This window comes from Periplaneta americana, chromosome 4 (assembly GCF_040183065.1).
Source record: "Periplaneta americana isolate PAMFEO1 chromosome 4, P.americana_PAMFEO1_priV1, whole genome shotgun sequence".
Taxonomy (NCBI): Eukaryota; Metazoa; Arthropoda; class Insecta; order Blattodea; family Blattidae; genus Periplaneta; species Periplaneta americana.
The window spans coordinates 20809645-20832837 of NC_091120.1; the positions used below are offsets into that span (position 1 = coordinate 20809645).

The 23193-nt window shown below is 36.5% G+C and overlaps 1 protein-coding gene across 1 annotated transcript; it reads left to right on the forward strand.

Moving 5' to 3' along the window:
* The first annotated feature begins 2612 nt into the window (after positions 1-2612).
* Positions 2613-3434, forward strand: LOC138698792 (homeobox protein HMX3-like). The gene has a single exon (XM_069825018.1). The coding sequence runs from the start codon at positions 2622-2624 to the stop codon at positions 3303-3305; it is 684 nt and encodes a 227-aa protein (XP_069681119.1). The 5' UTR covers positions 2613-2621; the 3' UTR covers positions 3306-3434.
* Positions 3435-23193: the final 19759 nt, after the last annotated feature.

Genomic DNA, 23193 nt, shown 5'->3' on the forward strand with positions numbered 1-23193 from the left:
CAGGTCAGGGGAATACGGAGGATGTTCCAATACTTCCCAATCCCATCTCTGTAGCAATTCAGCCACTGCTCCTGCGACATGACAACGAGCATTATCATGCAAGATGAAAGGTGGATTGTCTCTCAGGACTTAACACACTTCTGCTATATTATTCTTTTTATTTATTATTTATTAATTTTTTTTGCAATCATGAATTGAGCCGTTCAGAGCAGAAGTGGTGTAAGTCAAGAATGGGTAATGAGGGTTGAAGTAAAAATTCTGTAAAATACAGAGCAAAGTAGCAATTAATATTCACTTTATTTAAATTATTAGTAGTCAGTGGATAGCACGAATTACATATTAATTGCTATTTTGCGCTGTATTTCACAGAATTTTTACTTTAAACTTCATTATCCAATTTTAACTTACACCACTTTTGCTCTGAACGGCTCAATTACACTTAGATATAGCTTCAGTAGCCCCTACACGAATTTTTCAGGTGGCCTCTTTAAGAATAAGCTACCTTAGGCAAACGTTCTTCTTCGCCTCGGGCTCAATTTACTGATCGGATCCCATGTAGCCAGCTAAATTCTTTCATATACTTACTTACTGGCTTTTAAGGAACCCGGAGGTTCATTGCCGCCCTCACATAAGCCCGCCATAGGTCCCTATCCTGAGCAAGATTAATCCAGTCTCTATCATCATATCCCACCTCCCTCAAATCCATTTTTATATTATCTTCCCATCTAAGTCTCGGCCTCCCTAAAGCTCTTTTTCCCTCCGGCCTCCCAACTAACACTCTATATGCATTTCTAGATTCGCCTATACGTGCTACATGCCCTGCCCATCTCAAACGTCTAGATTTAATGTTCCTTATTATGTCGGATGAAGAATAGCCTACGTATGATCTGTGTATCTTAATATCGTCTATCATCTGATATCTTCTTCTCCCCCAAACTCTTCTCCCGTTCACCATTCCTTTCACTACATCCTTCAGTAGGCAATTTCTTCTCAGCGAGTGACCCGACCAATTCCTTTTTTCCTCTTGCTGATCGGCTTCAGCATCAAATGCAGTACTTACTTACTTACATACTTACTTACTTGCTTTTAAGGAACCCGGAGGTTCATTGCCGCCCTCACATAAGCCCGCCATCGGTCCCTATCCTGAGCAAGATTAATCCACTCTCTATCATCATATCCCACCTCCCTCAAATCCATTTTAATATTATCTTCTCATCTACGTCTCGGCCTTCCCAAAGGTCTTTTTCCCTCCGGCCTCCCAAATAACACTCTATATGCATTTCTAGATTCGCCCATACGTGCTATATGCCATGCCCATCTCAAACGTCTGGATTTAATGTTCTTGTCATATAAAGGACTATATTCTGTACAGGAGTACCGCACCCACAGGATGACTAACTACTTTAAGGGTATATGTACGTGAACGACCATAAATATTATCAGAAAAGGCAGGCTCGAAATTTCTAAAATTTTGTAAGGAAATGAAGTCCCAATTGGACAAAAATCACAAGATACCACAAAAAGACTTATTAGAACTTAAATATCTGATAAGAGTATAAAAAAGTTACTAATAATATTTTTAAGAATTCACATTTTACTTTAAATTAAATTTTCCAAAATTTGAAAATTTTCACACATATTATTTTATAACTTCACAACCATTAGAGATAGAATTTTGAAATTTTGTACACTGATTTAACATGCATTTATGCAAAATGTAGACTACAATAATGGCCATTTCTTTGAAAATAGAACAATTAGGTCACAAAACATTATGTAAATTTTAATATATTTTATATAGGAGAAATAAAAAATTAATTGTATTAAAATACACAACTCTACATGTCTGAGAGTAGTCTACTTTTCAGAAATAAGTGTTTATTACATGCAGGAAAAATATTAATGTCTGAGAGACAATAACAGTGTTATGGTTACGAAATGGTATAACTGCATTTTTTTTTTCATACTCTGATAAAACTGGTTTGAAAAATATTATAAGTAAACTTTTTTATACTTTTATCAGATATTTAAGTTCTAATAAGTCTTGTTGTGGTACTTTGTAACTTATGTCCAATTGTAAGTTCATTTTTTCTTATAAAATTTTAGAAATTTAGAGCCTGCGTTTTTTTTATAATATTTGTGGCCGTTCACGTACATATACCCTTAAAACACGTAAATAAATAATAATGAACACGTCTGCACTTCACGGAGACAGACCGACGAATCTTGAAGAATTACTGGGAATGTTTGTTCTTGCAGGAGGTTCCACAACGACGAACGACGAAACTAGTCCGCCTGCGTCCCCGCGAGGGGGCTCCACCATCGTGCCCGCCACCATGGTGGACAACAGGCGCAGTCCGTCTTCGCCAGAAGACAACCACTTCGAGAGCGCGACGGGTCCGGCCAGGGAGGACCGGTGTTCGAGCACGCCCCCCAGCAGTCCGGGCATCGCGCCCCCGACGTCCCACGCCCCGACGTCCTCGCTGACGACGGGGCACCACCACCACCACCATCACCTGAGCAACATCCTCGGAGGACACGGACACCACCACCCGGCCTTCCTCAGCAGCGAGTCGTACCTGCACCTGGCCGGCCGGCCCAAGTCGCCCCAGTCCTTCGGGATGCACCACTCGACGGGAACGGGAGGACAGCACCCGCGGGACCACAAGGACTTGGACAGCATGGAGATCGAGGAGGACGTGGACGACGAGGATGACTACGACAGCAAGGACGTCAAGAAGGACAACGGCTCCGGCGCCGGCAACAGCTCCTCCAACAACGCCAACAACAATAACAACAAGAGGAAGAAGAAGACACGCACCGTCTTCTCCAGAAGTCAAGTCTTTCAGTTAGAATCCACGTTCGACATGAAGCGGTACTTATCGAGTTCCGAGCGCGCGGGACTGGCCGCTTCGTTGCACCTAACAGAAACTCAGGTGAAGATCTGGTTCCAGAACCGACGCAATAAATGGAAGCGACAGCTCGCCGCCGAGCTTGAGGCTGCCAACATGGCGCACGCCGCACAGAGGCTTGTTAGAGTTCCCATCCTCTACCACGAGGCGGCAGCAGCGGCGGCCGCAGTGGCGGCCAGTGCGGGAAGCAGCGGCAACCACCACCACGGCGTCCCCTTGCATCACCACCACCATCTAGACGGCGGCAGTGCGGGCGTGTCCACGTCTTCTGCCACGACGACGACGTACCCCCCGCCTCTGTACTACCACCACCACTCGGTGGCTGCAGCGGCGGCTCATAGCTTACCAGCCAGTCCCGTGGCGACGAGAGCGCCCCTATCCAGTCTTGTCTAGGGGTACGCGAAACATGAGAGAAGCTCAAACTGTGAAAACTCACTGGACTGAATATGGGCAGATCTCGAAAGTAGCGTTCATATGGCTAAAGTTGTCTTTTAACCAAAGCTCTTCCTCTTCTGTCAGCTAATTTCATGAAAATAATTAAAAAATGTATTTGAGAACTACGTCTACTATATCAGGTAACCTTTGGAATGTGGTATATCGGTTGAAATCTGTCACAGATCAATACTAAAGCCCGGTTCTCAAGGTGCTTGTTTTCTTGCTGACCAGCAAGCTTGGTGCTGTGATGGGTACGCTACGCTGCTGGCTCCCGTGTTTGTTACTTTGTTGGTTACCGTTTATACTCAGTTGGCTCTTTTCACAGTTCTAATTATAAATTATCTGATGCTTCAACTAAACCGTAAGTGAAAAACAATTGAACAATAGTAAAGATTGTAATAAAGTAATCAAAGGAAAATTGTAAAAGAGCTAAAGTCCGATATTTATTGCTGTATTCATACAAGGGAACCGTCCCAGGTCGTGTAGCTTGAATTTAATGAAAATGCATATTTAAGCTAATTTTCGTTCGTTAAGAAACGTGGTGATAGTCGTTCGTTTCGCTTTTTTCTCGTTTACGAAATATATATTGACTTTAAAATCGATACTTATGCCTCTTCTTGCGCGCACTGTGATCCTCATAGGCTAGTTCCGCGACACCGTATCAGAGTTACCGCATTAATGCTCTAGTCTATTTTCTTTTTCTCTTAACTCACATTAATAAAGCACTCTTGCTTAAATATAAATTCAATTTGAATTTAAAATATGTATTAACTTTGTGACTCACCTTAAATATGATAGTGGGATTCGAAATGAAGTGGTGGGAACAAAAAGCCATTGAACAGTACGAACATTTTATATAGGCCGGTTTTTCACATTCTTCTGTAACACACACTCTGTTTCCAACATGCAACTTTGTTGCAAGAACGTTATCAAACTTTCTCACATGTTTCTCCGTCACATATCCACACTTCTGTCACGCGTATATTAGTTTTTTTAGTTAGTTATTTAACGACGCTGTATCAACTACGAGGTTATTTAGCGTCGATGAGATTGGTGATAGCGAGATGGTATTTGGCGAGATGAGGCCGAGGATTCGCCATAGATTACCTGGCATTCACCTTACGTTTGGGGAAAACCTCGGAAAAAACCCAACCAGGTAATCAGCCCAAGCTGGAATCGAACCCGCGCCCGAGCGCAACTTCAGACCGGCAGGCAAGCGCCTTAACCGACTGAGCCACGCCGGTGGCTGCGTATATTAGTATGTCTTTCAGAATAGGTGAATGAAATTGTCGACACATAACGGAATGGAATGTCATTATGAAGCCCCTATCGTGAAATGTGTCTGAAAGATTTTCACAGATAATTTTATGTAGGCCTATGAAATACTCTTCTAGCCTTCGAATTACAATTTTATATTGCCTAAAAAATACACATCTAAGGGTTGTAAAAATCTTGTAGTTTTTGGAGGGATAATTTGTGTTTTAATTGTCTTACAATGTTAAGTATTGTTTACTGCTTCAAAAGTAAATATATTGTCATCTATCTGACCACTCCAGGAATCCAGAAGTAGTAGTGTCTTTCTTAACACGTGAATTTTTTGTCAGTTTACCGGAACTACTTGCACTGACCACGACATTAAATGGCTTATCATTGTCTACACGTTGTTTTACTTCAGATTCAAATTCCCCTTTCGGTTCTTGAAAGCATAGTACCTATGTACAGTTGTGTTCCTAGACTTCCAGCTGCATTTCTATGAATTTAGACGGTGTACATGAGTGACAGATGCCATAGATTGCACTGTCGCTTTATTAATGTGAGTTAAGAGAAAATAAATTGACTAGAGCAATAATGCGAGAGCTGTGATACGATGTCGCGGAGCTATGAGGATCCGAGTGCGCGCAAGAAGTGGCATAAGTAGCATCGATTTTCAAGTTAATATATTTTATAAACGAGGAACAAGCGAAACGAACCACTATCACCACGTTTCTTAACGAACGAAAATTAGCTTAACTATGCATTTTCATTAAACTCAAGCTACACGACCTGGGACGGTTCCCTTATTAGAATCTAAGGAATACAGAAAACAAATTTAGTTGGAAAACAACGTAGGCTACTGATTACATTGATCCAGCCAAAGAGTATGTACTCTTTGGCTCCAGCATGTAATTCGACACGAAAAATAGCAAGAAACCTAATCTTTAAATCCAGCATGATTAGCTAGCAAAGCAGCCAGCAGTGGGCAGGTTTTCCAGTTTGCAAGCACGTGGAACTGCCATCAACGTTCTCAGCATGCAATCCATCACACAGAATTGTACCATGGGAACCGGGCTTAACAGTATGCGAAACTTAGACTTTCCCGTTTCATACGATAGAGGAGCTAATGTAGAAACTGAATCTTTTTACCCACTACTTTGTGCAGGGGTAACTAATTATTTCATCAATCTAATCTACAGCTACTGAACCTGGAAATAAATAAATTTAAATAAACTACGAAGAACATACTTGGTTGATTCAATATTTCTCCAATCATAACCCATACGTTATTTTTGCATATTACATTGAATTTAACAAAATTTAAAGCTCGCCATACTGTTGGACTAACAAAATAAGCTACGCGTCACCCATTTAATTTATACCTTCAATATTATTGCGGTTGGAGGGCTTGCAATCGGTATAATTTTCATGACATTCTTTATTTCGATCTTGACACGTATGGAAATCGGTTTAGAATTCTCTGGTCAGAATTCTGGACGAAATCGGTGCGACCAAATGGATGATCCTCAACTTAAAATAATGCAAAGAATAAAATTCCAAACGTGCGGAATGAATCCGTTCTGATAAGAGCGCGTTTATCTTTAAAATAAGTTCTGACCAGTAAGCTGTGGAAGATATTACTAAAGTGTAAAAAAAATTCCCAGTGCACTTTCAAGTATTTCAATTTTCCTGGTTACATGTTTACTCTTAACTCTTAACGTTGTAATATCCAGTATCGAATATCGAAGATATAAGCAAGGTACCGAACATCGAGAAATTTTGGTATCGGTCCATCTTTAGACAAATCATTAAATAACTAAGAACAATGCGTTAAGAAACATTTATAACAATTAACCATCAAAATTGGAATTCTCCGGTTTTATTCTACACGCCTCATTCACAAAAAAAGAAAAGAACATGATTTACTACTTACATTAAGGGGAGTCTGTACACCGAATTTTGACAAAAAAAATGAAATTTTGGTTTTTATTGTCTTTTGATAGTAAAATGTGTATAAAATGATAATATGTTTTCATATCTTCTAATCGTCAGCTTTTAGCTCTATCTTCAGCAAAAATATTGTAGTAATTCTTAATGAAAAAAATGTTATCAACGAAAAACTTTTTCTCGTCAACCGCTCAGTGGAATTTTAAATTTATTCAGCCGTTTTATACATAAAAATATGTTAGATATGCTATATTTTTTTCTAAATTTGTATCTTTTATCACTTCTAAGAAAAGTGCACCCAAAACTGAGGAATTTAACATTGCAAGATATGGAAACTTTGATATCATTTTTTCATACTTTCTTATTTTTTGTGACATTGGTACACTTTTTTCAGAAAGTATTGTACCAGAAGACTGAAATTAATATACAATATCAATGTGATGGCATTTTACACAGTAGTTAAAAAATTAAGTTTATTTCAATATTAATCAAAATTAAAAAAAAAAAATATATTGCAGTAATTCATAATACAAAAAATGTTATCAATGATTTTTTTTTGCCAACCGCGAATTTTAAATTTATTTAACCGGTTGTATACATAAAAGTATGTTACATATGGCCTATTTTTTCTACATTTGTATCTTTTATAACTTCTGAGAAAAGTGCACCCAAATTTGAGGAATTTAACATTATAAGATATGGAAGTACAGATTTTCCTTAATAGCCTACAATAAATAAAATTTTCAATGCAGTTTGACTGGAAACTCTCATTAATTAAGTTATAAAAATATAAGCCTATTTATTTAATGTATTATTGTGATATACTACCGATAAGTAGGTATCTATTATACTTACTTATTAAGTGTTCTATCAGACTAAGCGAAATCCCCAGAGTCGACTATTGTAACAGACTATTGTGATAATTTCAAGATACTATCACAGTCTAGTATATACAGTCACGAAGCTTGAGTTGTGAGGGTACTAAGAACAATAGACTGTGCCGGTATTATTTCGCATTGTCTGTAATGAGACGATAGTAGCAATCCTGGTGGTTAGCAACTGTCTATGGATGCATATTCCCTATGTATTGAGCTTCGTGACTGTAAGTTATATATTCGACTGTGATATTATTTTAAATGTGCTTTATCTTCAATTGTCTCTATATCAAGTCACAGTCATTCTGTTATGGAGTCGGATCTCGGAAACATATTAGACAAGGACAGCAGAGCAGTACATTTTAATCAAAGTTTTATGTATAGCTACAACTTATGTAATTAACTTATACAGAGTTATTTATATGGAACTGACACATTTCTTTCATTAATTGTTTCAAAACGAATTGTGCTAGCGACAACTTATTATATCTAAAATGTAGAGGAATTTTGGGAGATTATTTACCTCTATAGCAAATGTTGAAAATGTCCTCCATCCTGCATAAGGCACAACTCAACACGTCGTTCCATGTTACTGGCCACTCGTTGGAGGACTCTGTTGTCAATAGCTTGAATCTCCTGTGTGATGTTGTGCTTCAGATCGTCCAATGTCTGGGGACGTGTGGCGTAAACCCTGTCTTTTAAGTAACCATAGAAAGAAGTCTGGCGTTATCAAATCCGGAGATCTCGGTGGCCACAGCTACTCAAAAGGCATACCAGAGAGAATTTGGTGTTCGCAATCTTCCCAAAAGAAACCAATACTGGGACTGGTAAACAAATTGGAAACAACTGGATCTCTGGTGAGTGAAAAGGGCAAGCATCGTTCATCTAGGCTTCCCACGGTTGTTGTTGACGTAAGAGCACGACTGGAGCAGTCACCCAAAAAATCATTAAGACGTTTGTCGCAGGAGACAGGGTACACCTACTCAATGTGTCAGAGAGGCTAAAGCCATATAGGGTTACGGTTGTTCATCAGCTACAGGAACCAGATAAGGATAAAAGATTGAATTATTGTCGTTGGTTTCAGACGTTCATTGTGTAAAATCCTGCCATATTGTCCATCACATGGTTCACAGATAAAGCATGGTTCCATTTATCCGGTTATGTGACGACCGAATAATTTCCAGGAACCTGTGGCCACCGAGATCTCCGGATTTGACAACGCCGGACTTCTTTGTATGGGGTTACTTAAAAGATAGGGTTAACGCCACACGTCCCCAGACATTGGACGATCTGAAGCACAACATCACACAGGAGATTCAAGCTAACAACAGAGTCCTCCAACGAGTGGCCAGTAACATGTAACGACGTGTTGAGTTGTGCCTTATGCAGGATGGAGGACATTTTCAACATTTGCTATAGAGGTAAATAATCTCCCAAAATTCCTCTACATTTTAGATATAATAAGTTGTCGCTAGCACAATTCGTTTTGAAACAATTAATGAAGGAAATGTGTCAGTTCTATATAAATCACTCTGTATGAACTTAAAGTGCAGTGTCCGTTTCAAATAACTCATGTAACAAATAAGTGCCATACCAAATTCTTATCACAAGAAAAGATACATTTAAAGTGTCGCTATGGATACACGATGGAGTCGTTAGAGCGTTTTAAAATATTGGACTTTGAACTAAAATGAATATGCATTACAACGCAATTCGGGTGGAGAAATCATCTATCAGAATTTAAATATCACATATCGCATAACTTTTTATCACACAGAGGAAAGAACACAAATGTCGCTTGACTGATACTGCAACGTTGTAAGCCTATGATATCTCAAAATTATTTATATTAAACTATTGGATAGCCCCCAAATTCTATCAAGTATATAATTGTGTCTCGAAAACAATAAGAATGTCTTAACAGTAATTTGAAAGAGACTGCTGATGATTTCGTTACTACTATTTATAAAGGCCTACACAAATTATGGAAGCCGTTAAAATAACATAAGTTTTGACTATATTTAATCAACACTGAAAAATATTCCTTTGTTACTTTAGTAAAGGGTGCGGCATATCATCTTCCCTAATTTAAAGTTTAAATAAAAAACAGATGAATCAAAATAAGGAAACTTTATTAATATGAATGGTATCTTAACAGTGGGAATTTTCCATTTTTTGAATAACGTGTCTCTCAAGTGGTGTCTTTCACTATCAATGCATTGTTGAATGCGACTTCGGAAATTCTGCATCATTCTAACTAGCATTTCTTGAGGAATAAGACCAATTTCTTCCTGTATTGCATTTCGTAGGTCTGGCAAAGTCCTCGGCCGATGTTTGAACACCTGAGCCTTAAGTTGCCCCCATAGAAAAAATCGCAGGGTGCAAGGTCTGGTGATCGTGCTGGCCAGGGGACGTCGCTACGTGAAGAAATTAAGCGTCCGGGAAACATCTGAGTAGCGACAATGGAATTACCACTTACCAGAAACGATACCAGACCGTAAGCACGTTCTTCACCAGTCCACGGCATAGTTTGAATTCGTTACAGATTACAATTTGCACTAATTGAATGTCAATTCCGTGTATTCATTGTCCTATTCAATTCTTGTTGTTTTGCGCAAGTCATTTGATATCGCTATGGCAACGCATGTAAACCTAAATTTCCCACTGTTTAGATACAATTCATATTAATACAGTTTCCTTATTTTGATCCATCTGTTTTTTATTTAAACTTTAAATTAGGGAGGATGTTTTGTCGCACTCTTTATAAATTTCTGTAAGCATAGCAATGCTCTACAGCTACACACGGTAAAACTAAAGGCTATTTCACAATTAAAATTAAACATAAACGTAACACAAACACAGAAGTTTGCGATCAGGTTACCAAATGGGATCATTCACAATGATTCACATAAACATTGATATAAACATTGCCGTTAGACGTTAACATAAAAGTCTGCAAACTCCAAACTTTCATGCTTATGCTTACTTGATTTGCAAACAGTACACAATCGTGGAGCGCTGAAGTATATGACAGAATATGAGGAAATGACGTCGTTGTTATGTTTCCATGGTTACCAAGTATCTTTGCGGTTATGTTTATGCTCCCATCGTGAATGTTCTCGATTTTACCGTAAAGTTTACATTATTAAGTTAACGATTACGTTATGTTTAATTTTCATTGTGAATGAGACTTAAAGGCTATTTCACAATGAAAATTAAACATAACCGTAACATAAACACAGAAGTTTGCGGTCAGATTACAAAATGTGATCATTCACAATGATTCACATAAACATTGACATTAACATTACCGTTAGACGTTAACATGAAAGTTCACAAACTCCAAACTTTCGCGTTTATGCAAAAAATGTTATACAATATACGTTTGTGAGTGCATTACAAAAATCACTTCCCAACCTTGAATCGTAATTTACTATTACCATTTGTGGAATGTCTGACAAATCAGCAGCAATAGCCAATCAAAATACGACATGTAGTAAGTTGACACAATTACTTCAGAAAGAAACACGAGAATCTACAGCAGACAGATCGAAATGAACAAGTACTAAATAGCGAATGCAGTGAAAAATTATAGACCTAATACATACAAAAACATGCTAGTCAATTTCAAACTCTCTTTTGTTATACTTAAGAAACTTCCTGTTCCTTAATCATAATGTACATTATATTTTATATTATTTATTTTGATAGAGCTACAGTACCTAAAAGAAGTTGTATTGAAGATATTCCAGGAGAATACTAGAGGAAAGTAGTCTAATATGGGATGGTTCTTAATATGGGATACCTCAGAATCTCAGTTCTTTGGTGTTGATATCGTCTGGAAACTTAACAAACTACAAGGGCAGAGGCAACAAAATTTTCTGTAAGTCACTATATTCCTATGTCAGAAGCCGCCTCAGTGAGCCGAAGAAAAAAGTTGGCACCTCGAAGATTTTTGTTGATAGTGACTCTGTGTATGCAAATACATTAAAGCAATTTTTGTATTTAACAAATTTATGCTCGAGTGGCAATATGAAAATCACGCTGTCTGACGCTACTCTCTTCTTGGCCTGAATCCATTCTAAAGAGTAGCTGGAAGTTTCAATAATTCAATATGGCCAGTTTCCCATTATGGGGTAGAACGAAGGGCCTAATATGGGGTACACCATATTAGGAAATATACATCTTTGCACGATCGTGTTTTTTGTTGAATTTGCAGCGATTGTTGTTAGGCCTTGAAAGTTAGAATCCCCACATAGAAACTTGTTGCTAGGGAAACCATACTATGTAACATAAAACTATACTGAAATAGACCCATTACAGTGTACGTATTGTTACTTACAGCGCAGTTTTGCGAAGGCTTTGGAATAATATTGATCTAAATTTTTAATCATTGTGCAAAATATGTTGTACAATACACGTTTGTGAAGTTCGTTACAAAATCTTGGAAAATGAAAACTTGCTTTGCTCGTTTTTCGAACTTTTCCTCAATTTTGTAAAAAGAACTTCCCAGCCTTGTATCGTAATATAGGCCTACGGTACTACTTTAGATATAGGCCTATTAAATGCAAGTGCAGCTTCTGTATCTGCAAGCTTTCAATTTGAATCTTCATCCTCACCCGAAGATGACACTAAAAAATAAATAGAGACAAAAAGTGAGTACTGAAATGTTGAGAATATAGTACCATTGCAGTCAGTCGGGATTCGAATCTGTTTTCTTTACTCAGGGTACCGACCAATAATATTATTTAAAGACGTGTTTCGTGTAATAATTGAATCTGTTGCAGTTACTTGTATAATTACATTAGAAATTCCATCCCATATTAGTAACCTCTATCACCCCATATTAGTCACTATCCCATATTAAAAAACGAATTTTGATATTTTTTTAAAATTGAGTTTGTAGCTTAAAGTAATATATTTATATAGTAAAACGACAGCCTACAACGTAAGAAAAAAGTTATAGAATCAATTTACATCATCTGTGGATAAAAATATTTGATACGGTATTAAAGAAACAAAAACGGTATTCCATATTAGACTTCTTTTCTCTATACTTAAGGGGAGAGGATGGTATTTTTTTTATGAAAAATGACTAAATTTTCAAAAAAAAAAAACTTTAAAATACTCTGTGATATGTGTGGATCGCCATTTTTAAACTTCCTGCATTATGGATTTTTAAATCACTCGCCCACTTTTATTGTTGTTTCCGGTAAATTACATTTTCAAAAAAATGTTTTTCTTTAAAATACCCTTTGATATGTGTGGAATGCATTGCATAACATTTTGTGGGTATTTGTGCCCTTATCGGATGTTGAAACGTCATTTTTAAACTTCCTGCGCTATGGATTTTTAAATCACACGCCCGCTTTTATCCGTTTCCAGTAACTTCATATTTTTTGCTACATTGCCAGCCAAAATGGATATAATTTCTGAACTATTAAAGATACATGCAAGAAATTTAGAACACACATTCTTTAGACTATTAGAAAACTTTTCGTGTAACAGAATTTTGTTAATTGATTTCATTTTAAAAATACGTCCGTTTGTTTGCAAAAAAGGGAATCAGAAAATTGTTACTAAATTTTAATTGTTTATTTTACAAACGTAGGGACTAATATCAAAATTCTGTTACAGGCAGTTTGTAGAACTTACTTTTGCAAATACATTGCGAAAAAGTGTTTGAATCTATCTTTAAAAACGGTTTAGATATATCAGTTGTAGTACAATCCTGCATTGGGTACATTTTTTTTTCAAATTTGGGCCCCCAAGTATTTTTTTTTCTCTCTACATACAAAAAATTAATAATTTACACCAAATAGGAAAAAAGTTTTAAAAAATACCATCCTCTCCCCTTAAGATTTTTACAATAAGTATCATTACTTAATGTATACCTATTTACTTTGTGTTCATAGTTTGAGTGCCCTCAAGTGACAAAGCATTGCCATTAGTAAAATATATAGTCAGAAAGTTGCGCAAGAATTAATCAGGATTGCCAGGAAGTGTTATCTACCTTTATACCTCAACTACATTTCTCATAACTACAGAAATACAGTGAATGCTTTAACAAATATTAAGTAATATATTCACAAGATACATTATAAATGTGTGTTCTAACTGACGTGTGGTGTCTAAAACTAATCACAAATACTAATTACAAGTTATAGGTACCAATAATGTGAAATGACTAAAGGTTTTTATGAAGTTACCTTCTATTGGAGAACTATATACAGAGAGAAAGCATCGCAATATTTTCACAATTAGTAAAATCGCCAAGAAGTGTGAACTCAGTGCACAAGTGGATACATTGCTACGTTGAAGAACTATTCCAGTGATTTCCAAACATTACTCGATAATGTGCAATTCTTTTGTTAACTTCGTTTACATGTTTAGTTGGAACTGAGAATCGAGGGAGAGGACAACGTGATATGCGATCACCAAGGCAACTGTGAGTTACCCAATGGCATGGTAGATAATAATCCTGTTCCTGACGTGCAATTTATTTCGTGTTTGTATGTAATTGTTCTGACACTTGAACACCAGCAGAAATGTGATGAGTGTGAATGTGTGTGCGTGTGTGTGTGTGTGAAGGCGTCTTGTAGTATTCTAGAGCGACTGGATGTGCTTCAACTTGTCTGCGACTCAAAAGAAGGATCCTTTGTTTCACATTTTGACGTTAAGGTCATAGTTCGTTAAAAAATGAAATTTATTACAAATATCGATTATTACTATTATAGAAATTTATTTTAGCATCCTTCTTCTGTGTCATAAACAGTAGGCCTATCTGTACGCATGCGTCCATCAGTGTCCATTGCTTGTTACAATGCATTTCACATTGAAAACCTATTCGTACAAAAAATTAAACATTAGTTTAAAAATATTCCTAACCTATTAAAGTGTTCTCTCATTTCTTAATTAAATGTGAACGTATAAATATTACAAAAAGTAATAATACTCCCGTACATGAGATTCCGTTCGCTTATAGAAAATAAAACACGACTGCAAACGATATAATACACTGTGTAACATAATTTAGGCCTACTAATTTAATTTAGTAGTCTGACCCGATATTTTGGGTTTGCCCTGCGACACAGAATAGCTCACAATAAAATTTAAAATGAAAAATTATATAAACAGGTTTCAGACAAAAGTGAATAAGACATAAGAAAAAAAATAGAGCCAAGTGTAATTTAAATTGAATGTAGGCTACACCATAAAGATGCTGACGAAATATCGCTACAGAAAATTTTATTATGGTGGTGACGATGGCATCTTGAAGATCTCTTGTCAGCTTGTATTTTTCCCTCCACTTTACAAAGGCTTTCGGGATGGTGTCTCTCGCTCCGAAGAAGAGACTGGTAACTGTGATTTTTTCTATGTTGTATTTCGCCGATAGGTACTGAATCGTGGGCTCGTAGATTTTCTTTTCCTCTTCATTCACTTCAGATGGTTGAGTACCTGATATTTCAAATCTGATTGTAGGATCAATTATTTCGGCTGACTGTTTATTCCTATTTATAGCTATGATATCGATCCTACGATTGCTTCCACCATCAACAATACAATGAACTTCCTCGTGAACGTCTAGATTTTTGGATCGAAGTGCATCTGCGATCATAGAACGTATGGTGTTGTGACATTTTATTCTGAGTACTAATCCCTGTGGGCAACTCCCAAGCACATGTGGTAAAGTTTCATACTCACTGACTATTACACTTTTACTACGTCATACTACTTGTGACCAATAAAACGGTACGAAAGAACGTCTTTCAACCTATCATGGCTGCTTATCGCACAATTTTATCGCTTCCCTAGCATTTGTTTGTTTTTATTACTACCCTAGCATTTGTTTCTTTGTTTGCCAACATTTCAAACTGAAAATTCCTCTATGGTACTATAAAACATGCTTTGCGATCGTCATTTTTTTACAGCATAGACAGTCAACTGAAAATAGCGGCTCCGTTCAAACGTTTTAGTGAAGCTAACATTAGTGAAATAGAATTTCAGTAAATCAATTAATGTTTTATTGTATAGAGTACAGTAGAACTCCACAAATAGACACAGCAATGGTCCGTGTGCGAGACGAGGTACGAACGTTGTCTTTCTACGGAGTACTGCGGACATTGGGAAAAATAAGGGCTGTACAATGTTTTTTATGGCGTGCGGACCGAAACATAAATAATTAACGTATATAATTTTAAATAAAATATTGTAATATATGCAAAATATATAACAAAACAAATCCGTGATTAAGTATAATATATACGTGATACATCTGAAACATAAAACAAACTTCTGGAGGAAAAACTCTCTAAATATATCTACATACAGGGCTTTTATTTCTAAATTTCCCACTCTAAATAACTAGTTAATTAAATTGAATTCAATTTAAACAAAAAAACAAAAAAAAACACGTAAATTTGGATATTGAGGGGGAAGTCTTAAACAAGGCTTAATTGCATTTTAGTTTTCACCTCCCACCCCCAGCCGCTCCCACTTTGAAATTTCAAGTGGCACCCCTATATTTTTATACCTGAATATGAAAGAGCATTCAATTGTTCATACACCACATTCATTAGTTTTCGCATCTTTTCTTTTCTATCGTCTCCTGGCAACTGGATTTTTGTTATTCTGAATAGAGATGAAGAGAATAAAGCTACAAAAACTTATTGAGCATTTCTTGTAATAGTTGTGTTTGTGTACTAAATTATTTTAAAATGGTGTATACCCTTCAAGAGAGAACATAAATCATCCTTATTGATTAAATTTATGAAATTACACAAAATAAGCTGTGTTTTCATCCTACAATCAACTGACAATAACAAAGCTTCTTATAATCACTACAGAATGCCTCGTAATTAGATGAATTTTGTTTTATCCTATGCACTGTCCTGATCGAAATGTCAAATTCTTGAGGGATGGCTCTGATTGATTCACCTTTTTTAAACCGTTCCAATAGTTCTAACTTCTGCTTCAACATAAGTACACATTTTTTGTTCCCTGCCTTGCTGCCAACGTGTACGAGTATCTGCACACTACTGCACTGGTTCAACCGGTTAGCCCTGTGCAGCGCGGGACAGGGTGCGTTGACTTACCTTGTATCGTGAAGTATACGAGAGTCAGCGTCTATTTATGGAGTTCCACTGTACTTTATTTCTTCTAATCGTATAATAGTCAATTAAATCCCACTCGAATTTTGATTTGCTCTAGATAAATAAAAACCTCTAGTGAGATTACTGTTGAAAATCAATTATTTGCATATACAGGGACATCATTTTATTTTTACTTGCATTTTTATTGTACCTGCATTTCTGAATGTACTTCACTCTCACCCCTTCACTAATGTCCTTGCTCCCGTCAGACACACAAACTTACGGCCGCTGTTGCATTCGAAGTCTTCAAGCAGTGAAGTAAACACTGCAGTGTATAGTGTGTTTCAGAAATATGATTGCGTTTTCTCTAGAAGACAGAACCTATATTAATAATATCGTACCAAAAAATTATACTCAAGAAACGATAAATTCAATTTCAGAGAATATGCTTCAAAATGTTTTGAATAATATGCGTACTGAATTGAAGCCTGCATTGTAATGAACGGCAACCATTTTCAGCAACTTGTTTAAAAATTCAGATTAGCTTATTTTGAATTGAGGTGGCTAGAAGCAAAGGAATGCTAGTGACATTTGTAATAACATGAGTTAAGTGCATCCAGTGTAAGCAAAAGTATCTAAAATTTTAGTGGCAAAGAGATATTTTAATCGCATCACACATTAAAATTTAAATAAAAAATTTCACCGATTTTACGAAAGCTTAAATATTTAAACCCCATTTTCTCAAAAGTAACTTAAGTGCACTTACAGTCCTTTACTTATGACCCCATCAATTTAAATGCACTCTCTATATTGTATGTTAACATCAATAATTAATATGCTAAATAAAGTAGAAATTACATAACGAACATAGCCGCCTGAAAAGTTGAGTTTTTGAAAAAAAATGTTACTACTCTACTGTATTTTGATAAATTCCGTAAAAGTGATGATCAAACTGAAAATCGTAATATCGTATTTCCCTACAACATAAATGGATACACTAGTTTTCTCTCCTCCTATACCTAGTAAAATGATTTGTTTACATATTGCAGTAGTAACATCAAACTCCTGTAATGGAAGGGGGCAACAGTGTTTCCGAGTATAGCCAGGTTAATGTTAAAAATGTTGGTAAAAATAAAGTGATGTCCCTGTACTATCTTCCCTGTGTAGGCCTATGTACGAGGAAAATGTTATAAGGAAAAATATTAGAAGCCTGGGTGAAATACTTGAATTTCGACAAGAACATATTACTCGATTTTGGTTTGTAAGAGCTGTTTGTTTTAAATCCCTGCCTGCTTAAAGAAATCTGTATTTAATGTTTTAAACACATTTTAGTTTTATAACGAAATTTCTCTAACTGAGGCTGACCAATATTTTAATCATAGGCGTATTGAAATACTTTTTAACCATACTAGTAATTCGTGGGAATTATGCACGTAAATCTAAATTACTGACAGTCCTAAGACTGCAAACGAGAACAAAAATGTTTATTACAATGGCGTATTCACAAACGGGACGCACGTTCACTCTTTCAGGTAAAGAGGAGGCAATTTACGTACCGTAGCTGATGTAAACAGGAGGAAATTTACGTATTTTTTGACTTGGGGAGGCAATTTACCGCCTCCGGGTAAAACAAGGCAAAGAAAGAATATAAATTTCTTAACACAAGTCTTTAAGACGCTAAACTGTGGTCTGAATTCTTTTGTGCACGACCTTTTATTGAGTTTTATAGAACGTTTCGAAGCTTTCACATGCATTTGTATTTACAGAATCTTGGTCATATAATAGGTTTTCAATGTGAAATGCGATTTATATGAGTTTCTGGTCGAACCGTTTATGAATTCTACCACTTTTCCACGCATCCTTTTTTTAAATGCACAAAGCAATTATAATTTTAAATAATGGACTCTAACCATGGGCCTTCGCAGGCGATGTTTCTTTTCTCCCCGCCTAGTATGTGTACCTCTGAAGCAGACAACGACTTTTGTTCAACTGTGATTCACTGCGTGGTGAAATCTGCCAACCGAGTTACATTTTTCATCTCTAGAAATACGAACTTCAAAATAATTCATCGCTCCTGCGGGAAGCTGAATTCCCCCGTTACAAATCTTCTGTTTTCATTTACAAACAAAACAGTTTTAAAAGCTGTTTCTGTAACACGGTTGCCAGATTTACGATATCTCAGTCTCGTGTGTATAATCTAAGTGCTCGTATCTTTTATTATATGAATATTAATATAAAAGAGTAATCACTGTAAATAGCTTACATAGCTGTACAGCATAAGTGTTACGTTTAGGTAGGTAATAGAATGCCATGAAACCTGCGTGTGACCGACTCACAAACCATTAAAAGTAAAATATCTCGCATTCGTGTAAGTATTGTAATTAAATGTGTGTAATAAATGGAAATATTAATAGTACATATTGAGCTTTAATATTGTATTACAATACCTTTCAACTTCTCCAACCATTCATCATTTAATATCAAGACACAAGGGAATAGTAATACGCGTTACAAAAGCAGTATGTTAAAGTTTTCATGTTCGAGGAAAAACTTGAAAAAGCTCAACTACGTTTCGCATTTTTAATTTCCCAGAATTGAAAGAAAACATACCGCTCGTGTATCGTACATTATTTTGTGTAAAGATCGTTTATTACATACCTGAAAGAGCAATTTCTAATCAGTTGCAATGAAATGTCCATCTTGGTTTCTGTTCAATGACGGCAAATTTTGAAAAACAAAAATATCTATCTTCAACAGTGTTGCTGTAAAATGTTTTCTGTGTTTACTATACTCCAGCAGGCCGTGATATACGTCTGTCTTCCCCCCCCCCAGTCTATGATGAGTCTCGAATCTTGTTGATTTTTTCACGGCTTCCTTAATGTTACTTGCATCACGAATGCAGTAACATTAGTGGAGTTGTAGAGTTTACTTAATTTTTGCAAATATTTAAAAACAATAATTAACACTGCAATTTAGGTGAAATTGCAGTGGTAAGTTTCCAATTTATAATTATTACTGTATTGAACGTCTCTAAAAATATGTTAAAAGCCTTACTTACTTACTTACAAATGGCTTTTAATTAACCCGAAGGTTCATTGCCGCCCTCACATAAGCCCGCCATCGGTCCCTATCCTGTGCAAGATTAATCCAGTCTCTACTATCATATCCCACCTCCCTCAAATACATTTTAATATTATCCTCCCATCTACGTCTCGGCCTCCCCAAATGTATTTTTCCCTCCGGCCTCTCAACTAACACTCTATAAGGATTTCTGGATTCGCCATACGTGCTACATGTCCTGCTCATCTCAAACGTCTGGATTTAATGTTCCTAATTATGTAAAGAATACAATACATGCAGTTCTGCGTTGTGTAACTTTCTCCATTCTCCTGTAACTTCATCCCTCTTAGCCCCAAATATTTTCCCAAGGACCTTATTCTCAAAGATCCTTAACCTCTGTTTCTCTCTCAAAGTGAGAGTTCAAGTTTCACAACCATACAGAACAACCGGTAATATAATTGTTTCATAAATTCTAACATCCAGTTCCTTTTAGAGCAGACCGAATGACAAAAGCTTCTCAACCGAATAATAACAGGCATTTCCAATATTTAATCTGCGTTTAATGTCCTTCCGAGTGTCATTTACAGTGGCGTAGCATGAAATTTTGAGCAGAGGAAGCTAACTCAAGTTGTCTTTCATGCAATATGAGAAAACGTATTACAAAAATACAGTCTTAAAATAAATAGTAGTCAATTTCAAGTCAGCAGTCGAAGATTGGTTGGAACATCGTAAGTAACACCAATAAGGCATGACCTCAAATGATACGTAGTAAAATATGATTTCACGGTTTACACATATCTCTTAACAAATAGACACGTATACGCATAACATTAGCTCACTCCCTGTCATACTTAGAGAAATCACAATATTAGTATCATTACGTAAGTATGCGTCTGTCTTTTGGTTGTGTCCTTCATTGACAGCAAGGGAGTCGGTAATTTGTTTTTTAAATCACACTTTTGTTCGTAAGTCAGTCTTGATAATACAATTGTCCTAAAAAAAATTCAAGTAAATTAGTGCCAGGAACTGTTATTTCACTCATTATTTATCATATCAGCCACAATGCACACTAACACTTCAACTGAACACAACTGACGAAAAGGGATAACTCGGAAACTACTTATTTTAAATGTTAAAGCTAGCTTCTTGTGAGCCTTGCGACTAGGGTAGTTTAGTTAGAAAGGGATGGAAAATCTGCGGGGTGCATTACACAGAAGAAACCAGTCTGCTTGGAAGCTGGTGTGTGCAGGCTTCTTGTTTACTGCTGCATCACAATCATCCTGAGCTGCCGCATCACAATATTTAACGCGTAAATAAAAATTCTATTAAAATTAATAAATAATTTTCTCCATAAACTGCCGGTTTATTTTGAAATTATTATTAACTGGGGAAGCTAAGCTTTTTAGCTTACATTGACGCTACGCCATTGGTCATTTATATGTTCTACTGTTGCTCCAAGATATTTGAATTATTTCATGTCTTCAAAGGATAAATTTCCTATTTTTATATTTACATTTCCTACAATATTCTGGTCACGAGACATAATCATATACCTTGTCTTTTCGGGATTTACTTCCAAACGTATCTTTTTATAGCCTGTAGTAATAGGCGTATAATATAGATTTCTCAAGAAAATAATACCTATATGGAAACATTTCAAACCCATATTTTCATGCCTTTCATTTATGTAATCTGATAAATATAGCAGGGTTTCACAGATAAGGCTTTTCGCTTCTTCCCACTATTCACAGAATAAACGCAAGGAAGACATTGATGCCTGTCTTGTACAGTAGCGCAGCATGGATTTGCTAAAAAAATTCTTAGGGTTTGCTTAATGCAGTTTACAGAAACAACAATCTTCGTCACCATCTGATCTCCGATGTCCATCAATGTCTCGTATAACTCTGCCCATGTGGAGTAACAAATAATGTTATGCATAGAGTAGGACTGCCTATTTAATTGGGCACTATATCGTTGAATTCCACGCCTTTTTTTAGGCAATGTACGTCATTTTGAACGTTGGATTGATCAGAAATACTTGCCGTCCATCTATTACAAAGTCTGTAGTTCGAATAAGAAGAAATACTTACTTACTTACTTACAAATGGCTTTTAAGGAACCCGAAGGTTCATTGCCGCCCTCACATAAGCCCGCCATCGGTCCCTATCCTGTGCAAGATTAATCCAGTCTCTATCATCATATCCCACCTCCCTCAAATCCATTTTAATATTATCCTCCCATCTACGTCTCGGCCTCCCTAAAGGTCTTTTTCCCTCCGGTCTCCCAACTAACACTCTATATGCATTTCTGGATTCGCCCATACGTGCTACATGCCCTGCCCATCTCAAACGTCTGGATTTTAAGTCCCTAATTATGTCAGGTGAAGAATACAATGCGTGCAGTTCCGTGTTGTGTAACTTTCTCCATTCTCCTGTAACTTCATCCCGCTTAGCCCCAATTAATATTTTCCTAAGCATCTTATTCTCAAACACCCTTAACCTATGTCCTTCTCTCAGAGTGAGAGTCCAAGTTTCATAACCATACAGAACAACAGGTAATATAACTGTTTTATAAATTCTAACTTTCAGATTTTTGGACAGCAGACTGGATGATAAGAGCTTCTCAACCGAATAATAACACGCATGTCCCATATTTATTCTGCGTTTAATTTCCTCCCGAGTGTCATTTATATTTGTTACTGTTGCTCCAAGATATTTGAATTTTTCCACCCCTTCGAAGGATAAATCTCCAATTTTTATATTTCCATTTCGTATAATATTCTGGTCACGAGACATAATCATATACTTTGTCTTTTCGGGATTTACTTCCAAACCGATCGCTTTACTTGCTTCAAGTAAAATTTCCGTGTTTTCTCCTGACATATTCACGTCATCTGCATAGACAAGAAGCTGATGTAACCCGTTCAATTCCAAACCCTGCCTGTTATCCTGAACTTTCCTAATGGCATATTCTAGAGCGAAGTTAAAGTAAAGGTGGTAGTGCATCTTCCTGCTTTAGCCCACAGTGAATTGGAAAAACATCAGATAGAAACTGACCTATACGGACTCTTATTGTAGGGATTCGTAACAAGCAGTTTTTACTGTGATGGGTTGTTAGCCCTTCGCCCAACCCCCAAGCTGGAGGACCACCCCTTATCGGCTGTCCACGACTGCTTATTCAATATACTGTATTCGCAGCTACCCTACATATCTGGAGGCCGTCTCCTCTATCCGCAACCTGAGGACGCGCCATGCCGTGGTGATAGGGACCCACCATACATGGATAAGAAGAAATAAAATACCATAAAGCCATAAACATGTTCTGGTCAACATTTATTTAAAATATAATTACATAAATAGCCTGTAATTATTTTATTATAGCCAATCATGTACGCTTGCATTGATACCAGAAATATATTCTGAAAATAAATTTCCTTGTTTCATTTTCAGTTTCTGAATTCAATTTTGGTTCCTAATTCACATTTCCACACAGTTATACTGCTTGCTTTCGAGATACATCCTTTCAAAGTATAACTGTATGTTCGGTAGAATTACTACCATGAAAAATCACAGAACATATCTCGCAAATTGTTTATTGCAAAATAATTTTTTTATTTCT